The 13,404-nt window shown below is 45.5% G+C and overlaps 1 protein-coding gene across 12 annotated transcripts in view; it reads left to right on the top strand.

Annotated features, from left to right (window-relative positions):
* The window catches only part of SVIL (supervillin), a 205,317-nt gene that overhangs the window by 177,991 nt on the left and 13,922 nt on the right, over nucleotides 1-13,404 (top strand). For all 12 annotated transcript variants that reach the window (XM_036228073.1, XM_036228078.1, XM_036228079.1 and 9 more), the window contains 8 exons: nucleotides 1,029-1,201; nucleotides 2,814-2,969; nucleotides 4,195-4,331; nucleotides 4,950-5,097; nucleotides 5,223-5,368; nucleotides 6,545-6,720; nucleotides 9,451-9,595; nucleotides 9,970-10,246. In XM_036228073.1, the coding sequence (XP_036083966.1) occupies nucleotides 1,029-1,201; nucleotides 2,814-2,969; nucleotides 4,195-4,331; nucleotides 4,950-5,097; nucleotides 5,223-5,368; nucleotides 6,545-6,720; nucleotides 9,451-9,595; nucleotides 9,970-10,246 (1,358 nt within the window). The remainder of the gene's footprint in view (nucleotides 1-1,028; nucleotides 1,202-2,813; nucleotides 2,970-4,194; nucleotides 4,332-4,949; nucleotides 5,098-5,222; nucleotides 5,369-6,544; nucleotides 6,721-9,450; nucleotides 9,596-9,969; nucleotides 10,247-13,404) is intronic.

Genomic DNA, 13,404 nt, shown 5'->3' with positions numbered 1-13,404 from the left:
AAAAATAAACAATTTGCCATTTCCCATGTTTAAATAATATTTGGGGCATTTGCACATATAGTTATTCAGCCATTTCTCAATCTCTCCCAACTCAAATGCCACTGTTTAAATTATTATATATATATATGTGTATGTGTGTGTGTAAACAGATATATATATACACACATATATGTATATGTATACACATACATTTAAATACACATATGTGTATATATATATATGTTTACACACACACATACATACAGGACAATATTATATATAAAGAAGATTTGCAGGCACAGAAACCCATGAAGTTGGAGGTTGGGAGTAGTATAGCTGGAATCCATCGGGCAATCGTGTGACTGGGTCCCCCGCCTCCCCACGTCTGGTCTCCTGCCCCAGTGAATCCTGTGAGTGTATGATAGTCATAGTTGGTTTGTGGGCCTATTTTATTTGCATATATTCTCCAAATAGTGGTTATTTTTCGGAAGGGGGCAGTGTGTTGAGAGGAGGCTAGTTAATGGGGGGAGTTGGTGAGGGAACTGAAAAATTATCATGTAAAGAGGAAGTTTCGCCTAGAAAAAGATTAAATAGAGAAGCAATGGCAGCTAGAAATTCCTGAAGGGTTTGTGATTGACAGAAGACGTGGATGTGTGTATTATTCCAATAGAGAGACTTAGGACCGGGGCCTGGGGGTGCTGAGGTTAAGGAAGAACTTCCTACCCTTCAGAGCTGCCTAGTGGTGGGATGAGCTGCCCGTCAGGCATGAATGCTCCTCAGGCAGAGATCGTAGGGCTAGGTGAGTGAGGGATGTCCATGATTGGCTGGGCTCCTGAACTAAATGACTCTCCTTAAATCTCCTCCCTTCCATCCCCCAAGAAGCTGTGACTCCATGACAGAGGAGTGGTAGGCCAGAGGAGGTGTCTTAAGATTTATAACGAAAGTGCGAAATAAAACCGTGGAGCCCATTACTTCAGGTCAGAGACTCGCAAATAAACCAGGAGTGGGCGATATCACAGACGGGGCTGCAGCTCTGTTCTGCTCCTCAGGTTGACGTCTTCAGTGGCTGAGCACAAGCGTGCAGTTAGGCCCAAGCGCCGGGTTCAGGCTTCCAAAAACCCCCTGAAAATGCTGGCAGCAAGAGAAGATCTCCTTCAGGAATACACTGAGCAGAGACTGAACGTTGCCTTCATGGAGTCAAAGAGAATGAAAGTGGAAAAGAGTGAGTTATTGGAAGCACCACACTGCTTCTGTGCCTGGGAACTGGTGATTTGGTTATTTTAATCATCTCCTTTTTCTGCCTTGCAAAGGCTGGTAATAGTGCTCATAAGACACCCATTAAATAAAAATGAGTAAGTTTACACACACACACGCACGCACGCACGCACCTGCAGAAAACCTACCTGGGATTTAAAGGCAGTTCACAGAAATTTTTACAGTGATAAATTCACTTGGTGAATTCAAATTATTGTTTTCCTGCAGTTTTCTTTTGAGAGTTTGGAGCAGGATGTTTCTGGGCTTTGTAAATCAACGCATGTTTAGCTCTGTTGGGCCCAAACACAATAATTCTCCACTTAATCTTACTCAAAAGGAAATCATTTGATCTCTCATGGAAAAATGTCCCAAATCACTACTTTGCCTAATCCTAGTTCTTTGTATTATTAATTAATGCATAAACCAATGCTTTGCCAATGTCTTTGGTGGGACCCTCAGGCTCCTAGAAGTTGGGTGCGGGTTGGGTGGAATGGGGCGACTTGGGGTGGGGGCAGTGGAGGGGGAGTGAGGCGGTAGGCTCCCCACTCTGTCTCACTTTAGCCTAAGCTGCTCTGCTTCTCTCTGCCCAGTAATGTGAGGTTTCATAGTTCTGAAACAGTTTCCTTAGAGGAGATAATGGCATATATAAACTTGCTGTTTTGAATATTCTTCTTGTAATTTTTATTTTACTGTAGCACTCATAAACTTATTTGCTAAAGTTTTCCTTAAAAATTAGTATTTAGATAAAGTGGTTGAGTCTTTTCAACGTGACTGGTTTACTAAGAAAGTATATTTCCAAATCACTGTGCCATATGAATTGTCAAGGTGTGTTATATTTCTTCAGTATGAGAACTAATCCCAGCAAAATGATTTATTGACTTTCTGTCCAGCATATACATTTTTTGAAACAATGAGCTGAAGAAATAAATGTTTATTGGTGCCCATTTTAGGTACTTTACCTCTACTTTTAGGGGGCGCAGAGGATGGCTTTGTGGTGACTGGCATATATACACTTGTTGGTCCACACTGAAAACTCAACATCTTATTAGTATAATATTAAGTCTGAGAGCAAAGGACCTCAGGACATCAGCTATTTAATCAATTTGCCTCCAGAAAAAGATTAGAACTAAACCATCTCTTATAGAATGCCCACTTTTCTACTTTGGGTAGAAAATAAAGACTTTCGATGAAAGGTATCTAACAGGGTTCTTTGGGAATGCATTCTCAACATCTAAACGTTGTAAGGAACGATAAAAGCATTCACTGAAATTGCAATAAATGAGTCCAGCTTCTGATTTTATACTAAAGTAGCTGTACCACATTGTCACACAATTTTTGTCTCCGCGTGGTGAGGTGTGACACTTGTCAGCAGTCGGTTTATATTTTCAGTACAGTGTTCAATTCTTAATATAGTGGTTAAGCATTAAACTGTATAGTTAATCAAACTTGAGTTCTCCAGCCCAGGATTAACTTTAGAAGAAAAAAATAGTCACTTGCGAATAACTTCTGCTCAGAAGTGTCGTCATTTCACCTGGTCATCTTGCTTCCCCTGCGCTGTGTTTCCTTCTTCAACCCCCCAGTGTCCTCCAACTCCAACTTCTCAGAGGTCACTCTGGCAGGTTTAGCCAGTAAGGAAAACTTCAGCAACGTCAGTCTGCGGAGCGTCAACCTGACAGAACAGAATTCTAACAACAGCGCGGTGCCCTACAAGAAGTTGATGCTGCTGCAGATTAAAGGTATGTGGGAGCAGCAGAGAGGAGACACGCGGAGCAGGGGTCTTAGTCTGCAGACGGCAGGGGTCGCGATTGCCTGGAATCGTCTGTTGGAAGAAGCGAACACACGCTTTGTGAGAACCTGCTAGGGGCCGGGCACTGAGCTACCTCCTCACACACAAGCGTCACAAAATCCCCGAGGTATTGTACCCACTGAGGCCTAGAGGGGTTAGCACATGCCTGAGGTCACAGCAGCTGTTGAGAGGCAGAGCTGCTTTGAACCCAGGTGTCTCCCTTCCAGAGGCGGCTGCCTCCCCGTGGGCCCTGCCATGCACTGCCACGCAGTTACCAGATGCCCCCTCAGCCATCACAGTGGTTCTCTCCACGCAGGCATCCTCCCTGAGGTAAACAAGAGTCAGTGCAGGCCAGACAGAGAGAGGCACATTCTTGGAGAAGAAACACAGAGTAAGCAGAGGCAAATGAAGTGGGCTGGATTTCACGCCAACACTCTTTCTGTCTACGACGATGGAGACTTAGCTCTGGGCTGTGAAGAAAGACTTCACTGCCTTCAAGAGGCAACTGCTGTAGACTAATCACCAGGAGAAGGATGGATGAAGTAGCCTCTCCATCTACGAGGGTTTCCAGTGTCTTTCTGCATAACTACTGTCCTTAGTGTACTCAAAAGACTGGTAACCAGCATGAATAACCAACCTCTGTCCCTAGTTCTAACCCAGACACTATACTATCAGTGTGATTGTGGAAAGGTTTAAATCAACAGTCATTTAGGGGGTGTTGATCGCAGCACCAGGCCAATTCCCCTCTCCTGTGGGTTAGAGTGGAAACTCCCGTGGAAGCAGATGCTGTACAAAGGTGCACCCCACCTGTGGCGAGCTGGCCATGGTCATAAATGTCAGGGTGGGCCGAGTGGAGAGAAGGCTAGGAGAGTGGAAAGGAGGGGAAAGGGGCATGCGTGCTCTTTCCTGGAGGAGGGGACTCAGCTACTCCATACACGTGCCCCGATAGGGGTCCTAAAGCATGGCGACATTTGGGAAAGCGCTGAAGTAAAAGTAATCCGTGATGCTGTCATTCGAAAACTCCCTCTGCCGCTCTGGTCACGGGAACTGGGATTAGTAGGCGAGGCTCTTGAGAATTGAAAGGGATGCTTCAGATGGGGGCGCTCCCTGAGCCTTCCTGTGGCTGGCAGAGCTCTCCTTCCTGGGGAGATGGTGACTCTTTGTCTCGTGTTCAGGAAGAAGACACGTGCAGACGAGACTGGTTGAACCTCGAGCTTCGTCACTCAACAGCGGGGACTGCTTCCTCCTGCTCTCTCCCCATTACTGTTTCCTGTGGGTAGGAGAGTTTGCAAATGTCATAGAAAAGGCGAAGGTTGGTACCTGAAATATAACAATAGTTTAGTTAAGCATCTCGTTTATACACCAATGGACTGTTCAACCAGTTGCTGGATGATTACAAAGCTTCTCAATGTGCAATGTTTCATTCGAGTGAGAAGGGATAATAGCGGTTATTTTCCTGAATGTCTCTCAAACAATCATTTATGTTGGTACTTAAGTGGGATGTTTTAGGAGGATTATGACCTCTTCCTCCAGATTTAAGTCCTGGACTTTTTCTCACTCTTGTGTAAAAAAGAAACTGGCATGTCACTTCACAGCCATTTACCCCAGATACCTATGAAATTCTGCTACAGACTTAATGAATGAGAATCTCATTGGAAAAGCCCGGAGAATGGGTATTTTTTTTAAGCTTTCCAAGTGATCTGCTGAATCCGAAGACTGAGAACTTCTGCTCCAAAGAATTGATACTCCTGGTTCTTAGTTATATTTTCTTGACTTCGTTGAAAATGCTTGACAACCAGTGCCTCGGTCCCCTCATGGTCACAAGGTTTTCTTTTCAGACACACACCATTTCTGGTCTCTGATTCCACCGTGTGCCACCCCATCTGGCCACAGGCTTGTCTACTCATGCAATGTTCTTCCCTTTTTTCAGGCCTCGGAACTTGCAACTTTAATCCAGACAAAGAGGGAACTGGGTTGTAGAGCTACTTACATCCAAACTATCGAAGAAGGGATTAATACACACACTCATGCAGCCAAAGACTTCTGGAAGCTTCTGGGTGGCCAAACCAGTTATCAATGTAAGTTGACTATACTTCAGAGGATGAGAAGCTTGAATATTCTTTCTCCTACCCCACTTTATCCTTCCGAATCAGCCACTTTTCAGCTTATAATATAATGCCCTCTTACTGTTCATATCCCAAAGCTGCTGGGGACCCGAAAGAAGACGAGCTGTATGAAACAGCCATCATAGAAACAAACTGCACTTACCGTCTGCTGGATGACAAGCTCGTTCCCGATGATGACTTCTGGGGGAAAATCCCAAAGTGCTCCCTTCTGCAATCAAAAGAGGTACAGTGAGTGAGAGGGGCGCCCTGCACAGGGCTGCCCAGTAGAGTAGACAGCAAGTGCCCCATGAACGTTAGCCAGTGTCCGCACCGTTGTGGAAGGGTGGCATCTTCTGAAAGGATGTTTATTTGTGATTTCAAACCATTACTGTCATCTTAAATACTCACATAGAATTTAGAAAATTGTTCAGAGGAGGTTCATCGAAGCATTCAAAGCTTTTCTAGTTCACACAAAATGTCTATGTTACTTAGTTCTAGCTCTTGATTTTTGTATAAATATTAAACAAAGTATTTTTCAGTTCTTAAGTTTCGGGAATAGTAGATGTATATATGTAATTTCTCTTTATATTTTTCCAAGTGATGTTAGGTTTTTTCTCTCATGCCAGTAAATATTTATTAAATACGTACATTTCCAGTACTGTTTAGTATTCTAAGTATTGAGGGGAAAAGTGAAAAGACACAAAATTTCATCGAATAGAAGAATGTTAGAAAGAATGTAATCCGAAGTTAGATTGATTATATGATATAGATGGGCATCTAAATGGAAAAATTCACAGAAAAAGAAATACTCAGGAGTAATTTTTAAGAGAAAGTGAAATCGAGCTTTGTTTGAAGTTAAGTAGAATTTGAATTACTGGAAATGGAGAAATTATTCTAGGAAGAAAGTAGAACTGTAGGCATGGAAATAAGAAAGAGCGTTACATTCATGTATTCATTCAGCAAACAGCACTCTACCATAGACACGAGTATGGTATGGTCTTTGCCCTTGCGACTCTTAGGATCGTATAGAGGAGAGATGACAACACTGGGTCATCTGGACCTGGCATGTATGAAGTGGCCTGCACGCGCTAAGTGAATGAGTGGACAGAGGACGTAGGGAGAGAAGAAAGGAGAGAGGGAGTGAGGAAAGCAGAGGGGAAGAAAGAAAGATAGGAAGACATCCTTAACGTTTTTACGAATCGGAAGTTTTAGGTGGTTTGAAAGTTCAGCTTGGGCCTTTAGGGAATTTAGAAATCCCACCCACGGGACAAAGCCTGGCTCTGCAGTGATCTTTCTGCGTTTGTATTGATTGCCGCGTCTGGATTTGTATCATCACCCGTTTGACTCCCTATCGGTAGGGACCCGATTCAGCGGGAGCTTGTCCTTGAAGTTAAAAAATTCTTCTGTGCCATTCTCCCAGGTCCTGGTGTTTGATTTTGGTAGTGAAGTTTACGTGTGGCATGGAAAAGAAGTTACATTAGCGCAACGGAAAATAGCCTTTCAGCTGGCCAAGCACTTGTGGAATGGAACCTTTGACTATGAGAACTGTGACATTAACCCTCTGGATCCTGGAGAATGCAATCCACTTATTCCCAGGTACTCCTGTGATCTCGATGGCATTGTGAAGTGAGCTGATTCCCTCAGGGGCCTCAGTTCTTATCGCGGTTGTCAAATGTCACTCTTCATAGATTTTTGTTTTCATAAATGACTGCAATGCAGTACCGTGAATATTCACAAAAAGGACATTTCTTTAGCTTTTACCTAACTAATACAGAAATACGGATACTGTAACCTTCTGGAAAATGTGTTATCTTTTGTTTCTTGAAGTGAACAAATTGTTCTCCCCTGCGGCGTTCCAGGTGCTCTTGTGACAAATGAATAGCAACTGTTTAAACCAAATGTGTGCTGATCTGAACACTTCCCAGGGTCTGGAATTGAGCCATTGATCTGAAGCTACAAAAGCAATACATTTTTTTTTCCTAATTTCACACCTTCCCAGCATAGCCATTGAATTCCAGGATTTACTATTTATTTGCCAGTAGATGATGTTTTTGCCTTTAATTGGAAAAAAGAGAGGATATGCTGAGATATAATGATTGTAATTTTAATATTTTCTACAGTGTACTGGACTTTTTAAAGTAATTTTTGGCAGATTGGCAAGATATCCACAAACTCTAAGAAATACGATCATAAGAAAAATAATTCTTATATGCAAAAGGATTTTTTTAACTACTGGAAAAAAGAAGTATTTTTAATTACGTGTGCCATATAATAGGTTAGAAATGGATGTGCCACCAAACAGCATAGAATATTAGGTATCACACAACTGCATTGTAATACTGTCCATTGAACTAGTGTACAAATTTCAACTTTCCTACCTAGCTTCCTGTTCTAAAATCACATTATTGATTTTATTATTAGCACTATAGAAACAATTAAAAATTCTGCCAATGTAGGTAAAGTGTTTTTAAATACCTTTTAAACAAATGAGTACTGTAACAACTAGAGTTTTACAGACAGGAGCTGAGGCTAAAAAGAATATATTATTTGGTATAGCAAAAGGAAAAAATGCTGAAGCTTAAAATCCACATGCTGGACAATTCAAATTTTGCAGCGACATAATCATAGATCTGGAAGTAGAGGAGGGTTCACCTAACCCCCTGGTTTCCAACACCTGTCAGATCAAAATCAGCCGAGGAGTTTTAAAAAAATGCATGTGCCAGGCCCAGCCTTGGAGAGGTGTTTTCAGTTCCTTTTGGGGGGTGGGGGGAGGTGCTTATGCATCAGTATGTTTTAAAGGAAACCCAGAGGTTTTAAGGTACAGCCAGTATTTAGCATCCAGCCCTCCTTCAGGAGCGAGGAGCCTGAAACCACTGACCCGGCCGGACTCGGCCCAGTTCCAACGCCTAAGGCAGGATGGAGAGAGAAGCGCCTGCCCGTTCACAGGCTCACAAACCCCTCCCCCACCCCCGCTCTTGTTTGTGCGACTTCACAACTTTAAAGTTGCACTTCTAAAGCTGAAACCAAGTTCCCTTTTGTAGACATCGTAGCAGGTCTGCAGAGTCGCGTTTGTATAAAAGACAGCCATTCAGACATTCTCTGGGAAAGACCATAGCCCTTCAAGGGCAGTCCTGCATTTTCCATAGCTGCTGATACCTGGCTCCTTAAGTCCCGTAGGAGCATAAGGTGGCGGTGTTTGTATCCCGTGCATCATCATTTCAGTCTCTTTTGAAACGGGCAGCCTCTGCAATGTGCCTTAACCATGATGTCAGAAACTGTAGTCTGGGCCAAAATAGGAAGTGATGGGTTAGGGGCCACAGCAGGGCGCAGTGGCCATGCTCATCAGTCTGAAGGGATGTGCGCATCCCCGGCCCAGTTCACAGCCAAGGGTGCGTTTGGAAGGATGAGAAATGCCCGCGCATCCTTCTCAGGGCCGGACCCTCTGCAGCGTGTACTTTCTCGGGCACAGGCACACCTGGTTTTATTGCACTTAACAGATGCCGTGTTTTTTTACACATTAAAGGCAAGACCCTCCACCAGCAAAAAGATTACAACTCGCTTTATTGCAACACTGCTTTATTGCGGTGGTCTGCAACCGAACCTGCCATATCTTTGAGGAATGCCTGTTCCTTTTTCTAAGTTACCTTTGGTTCCGAGCAGTTTCAGATTCCGAGGTCCTGAGGCAGTAGCAGACCTCCAGGCTGGGCTGTGTCGCTTCCTTCCTGGTGTCCTTGTGCTGCCCCTACCTACTGCCGAGTCCAGTGGCCTAGAAATAAATATGCAAACATTCACTTTATGATGTATGCAGTATGTTCAGTTTAATAAGAGAGGAGAATAGACCGGAGAACATCGTTGTAACATGGCTTGAAATAGTAGAGAGCTCAGGGGAAACTCCCAGCTGTTTGTGAACTTGACAGAAACTTGGTGAGCACCTGCAGGTGCCCGTGGGCAGCGTTAAAGGAGCTGGGGAACAAATGCATGTGACTTCTGCCTCCCCCAGCTCACGGTCTAGTGCACCACCCCCAGGCTATCTGAAATACGAGAATCTACTAGAATGAAAGAAAAGTCCAGTCCTATTGTGGTTCGCATTGCATTCTGACTCATCAGCTCCAAGGATACAAAACCTCTCAAGGCTTCGGGCTAAAAAAACAAAATGTCGCTTATGTAGTAAAATAAAGCATTCATTCTATATAGTACTTATGTAGTCGGAGTTTTTTCAATAACCACATGTGTTCGTTTTAGGTCCCTTTGTTTTAGCATGGCTTAATTTTGTTTCTCTTCCTGTCTGCTCCCCCACTCCTCCCCCCCCCCCCCGCCCACCTGCAGGAAAGGACAGGGGCGGCCGGACTGGGCAATATTTGGGCGACTTACGGAACACAATGAGACTATCTTGTTCAAGGAGAAATTTCTCGATTGGACAGAACTGAAGAGACCTAATGAGAAGAACGCAGGAGACCTTGCTCAGCAGAAGGTACTCGGGTAGCCAGGCCTCAGACTTCAGGGCCTATTTCGGCCCCAACGAGAGAGGCCCGGAAGCAGAAAGCCTCCCCAGGGTTTGCCAGCAATCTGGTTTCCAATTATATTCCAACTCCGAGAGTGAAAATAGCCCTATTTGCACCTTTGGGTTTATAAGCATCCCATTCACAATAGCGAAGTGAGTATTCAGGCCTCCCATATCCTTTCTCCTAAAGGCAGCCTTTCTCAAGCGCATTTCAACACCCTGAGACAGAGTGTGAAAGCAACACACTATTACGCTGTCCCATTAGCAGTGAGACAGCACAAGCCTGAGAGGAAACGGCTGGACAAACAGCCGGCTGAACAGATGTTCTCTCTGTTCCCTTCTAGGACGAGTCTAGGGCTGAAGTCAAGCCATACGATGTAACCCGCATGGTGCCAGTGCCCCAGACGGTGGCTGGCACGGTGCTGGATGGGGTGAACGTGGGCCGGGGCTACGGCCTGGTGGAAGGGGGCGACAGGAGGCAGTTTGAGATCACCAGCGTCTCTGTGGATGTCTGGCACATCCTAGAATTCGACTACAGCAGGCTCCCCAAACAGAGCATCGGGCAGTTCCACGAAGGGGACGCCTACGTGGTGAAGTGGAAGTACATGGTGAGCACCGCAGGTTAGTGACACGTTCGTTTTCTTCAAACCGCGGCGGGCGGGCACCCGCTCCGAGGCCAGGACGCAGCGCTGCTGGAGCCCGCCTCCCCGCGAGCCGCGTCCCACCCCGGGGCGGAGGCGCAGTGTGCCCACCTAGTCCTTCGCTTTGAGGACAACTTAGTCGACCTGTAGACAAATTCCTAACCACTCAGCACTGCCAACATCTGTTTCCTTACAGAGGTTAAACTTGCATGTTAAGGTTTTTCTACAACCTTCACTCCCTCCCCTGCCCTGTCCTCAGAGGTTTTCTAGGGAAATGATGATTTGCCTCTGGAGAATATTTGTCGTGTGGCTGGAGGCTGCTTAAATAGGAATCATTAAGTAAAGCATATCTGTATGATGTAGAACTGAAACCAAATGGTATAGTAACAGGGTAGCAAAGACATGCACAAAAAATTGTTAAAAATGAAAGAAGCTATTTCCTGAGAGGCCGAGAACCTAGCAGTGCTTTGTGGATCTGGTAGAGTAAATACACAGTCAGACTCAGGGTTCCTGCCAGTGAAATACTCTTTGCAGAAAAACAATGGTATGCTTGGCACCAGAAGCAGTGAGGGTGGACAGCGAGTGACCTTTGGGGAGAGGATCCCTTTTCTTTGATGAGTAGCCATTACCCACATTACACCTAGCGTTTATCATCCTACTGATTTGAGAGTTTATGTCACTACTCAGATGTCCAAATCCAGCTCCAAAATCGTCGACTCACCTCCTCGCAGGCCCCTCGCCACCCAGGTGGTGCTGTCGCTGGGCCTCGGCGAGGCCCTGATTTGCTAATCAAACACCTGTGTGTTAGAGACTGTGGGGGGAGCAAGTAAATATTGCAAATCCTGCCTTCAAGAAGCCTGTGGCACAAATGACAGTGAGGCAGAGGCAAGTACAGGGGGAGGTAACTACTTCGTGCTGCAGCAGGAGGGCTCGATTTTCTGAGACGGCACCTGCCCGCAGTGGGAAAAGCCCAGCAGAGCAAGACCTGGGCGGCCAATGGATGGCATCGCCAGGCAGGGCACGGGGGCTGTGCAGGGTTGTGCCCAGAGGTGGGCTGCAGGCCCAGAGGTCCACCCAGCCCACAAGGCGCACAGTGGGGGCTTTACCACAGCCACTACTTGAACGCCTCACGGACAGTCCATGGGATGTTTCCTTATGCTCATTTCTCAGATAAGGAACAGAGCACCAAAATCAAGTAACCCACTGAAGTCTCAGCCAGGAGAGAGCACAGTGGACACTAAAACCCCTTTCCCTTTCGTAAGAGGCCCTGTGCTGGGAGGAAAGGTCACAGGTCCTGGGGCCATATGGCCTGCGTCTCAATCTTTTCTCAGGCTTTATGTGCCAGGTTGGCAAGTTGGGTAGAGTCACTTAACCTCTCTGAGCCTGGGTTGTCTCACCTGGAAAACAGAGATAATAACACCCAGCTCACAGAGTGTCATGGTCCGGGACGTATTATGTGCAGCACGTGCCCACCACGCATTCACGTGTTAGGAGCAGGAGAAAATCGCCATCGACGTTCTCGGCTGCAACAGCGTAATTGCCGTCTTTAACTTGAAGATGAGACAACACGGATCTACCCAAAATAAAAGCAGCTCCTGCGGGTGACTGTCATGGATGCAGGCTCCCTGATGTGACACAGAGTTGGCAAACTCGTAATAATCTGAGCTGCTGATTGGCCATAAAAACAATAAGAGGGAATTTAGTGTGAATGGGGCGGGGAGGGGACCTAGTAACTTTGGGGATTCCGGAAGAGGGAACTTTAAGAAACAACCTTTAAAGGCAAACAGAGTTCTTGTTCTTAAAATACAGAAAGGGAATCACATATTTACAGAAGGAGGCTAACAGGCTCCTCAGTGTGAAATTGAGTCACTCCCTTACTTTAGCTGTTATAAAAAAGAATAGCAAGTGAACGAATGAATGAATGAATGAATAATTATTAAAATGAACTAATTTAAAAGTAAATCTAAGATTGGAGACCTTCATAGACTCTTTATTTGGAGGTGCCTGGGAAATAATGATTTGGGCCAGCTAAATACTTTCTGCATTTCTTCCCAATAAACAATGTGTTCATCTCACAGCCAGACCCAGCAGTACCTTTATGAGAAAAATTATAATTTAGAAGAAGTCCAGCTGCAGAGAATTAAGTTATAGTGGGGAGCATTCAGATTCCAGACCGTCCCTCTGGGAGCAGGAAAGCGTAGCCCAATGTCACTTGCAGTCCCACCGAGGTCCCCACAGAAGCACTGGCCCCTTAGTGATGGCTAGTCCAGCTCCTCCTCATCACTCATACCCCACAAGGGCTGCACCTGCAAACTTGGAGCTTGGGACATTCTTCTGGGACAGGCTGAGCAGAAATCAGCAGCCAAGGCAGGACGGTCACCTTCCAAGGCAGGTGGACACTAGGCAGCCCACACAGCCACGCAGCAAGGCCAGCTCCCTGGGCTCCACAGAGGCCTCGGAGGGTCAGCGTCCTGCCCTAATCACCTCCTCAGGTGCTGCAGGTGTATTTCCTAGGGCATCAAGACGGCCCTTCAAGGCACTTTTCTCTAGGTCTCAGGATGGGTTAGCTGGAAGAAAGGTGGTTTTTCTCTTCTCTTCTGTTTTGCTCATCATTGTGGTCCCAGTATCCTAAAGAGTTGCTGGCACATAGTAGATACTCAGTAAATATTTACTAAATGAATGATGAATGAATGAGGGGATTCTGTAGTGAGATCTATTCCTATAGGCAGTGACTTTGTGGTCTGAAATACTGTCTAAAATGACAACTTGACCGATTAACTTTCTGTGACAGCTCGTCAGTGAGACCTGCCTTCCGTGGGCTGCTGCTAAGTGTCGAATGCCTGCCAGGTGCCAGACAATAAGGATAACAAGCACTTACTAATCCTGGCTACAGCCCTGGTGACAGACATTATTTAAGTCCTAGATTATTTTATGAAAATGATATGTCAGCAATTCGTCTCTTCCATTTCTGACAGAACTTGGAGACTTCAAAGTGTTCCCCCTGCCTCCCAACTGGAATAGTTTTAACAGACTAAATTTTTTTTCCTTTGTGCCTAAAGCCGGCCCAGCTGCTGTTTTCAATATCTTGTCTCTACCAGCTAATCGTTTGCCCAAGAATGGTGTAATATGGAAAACGCG

This window comes from Rousettus aegyptiacus, unplaced genomic scaffold, assembly GCF_014176215.1.
Source record: "Rousettus aegyptiacus isolate mRouAeg1 unplaced genomic scaffold, mRouAeg1.p scaffold_m13_p_10, whole genome shotgun sequence".
NCBI lineage: Eukaryota > Metazoa > Chordata > Mammalia > Chiroptera > Pteropodidae > Rousettus > Rousettus aegyptiacus.
This window is presented reverse-complemented; position numbering and strand designations above follow the sequence as displayed.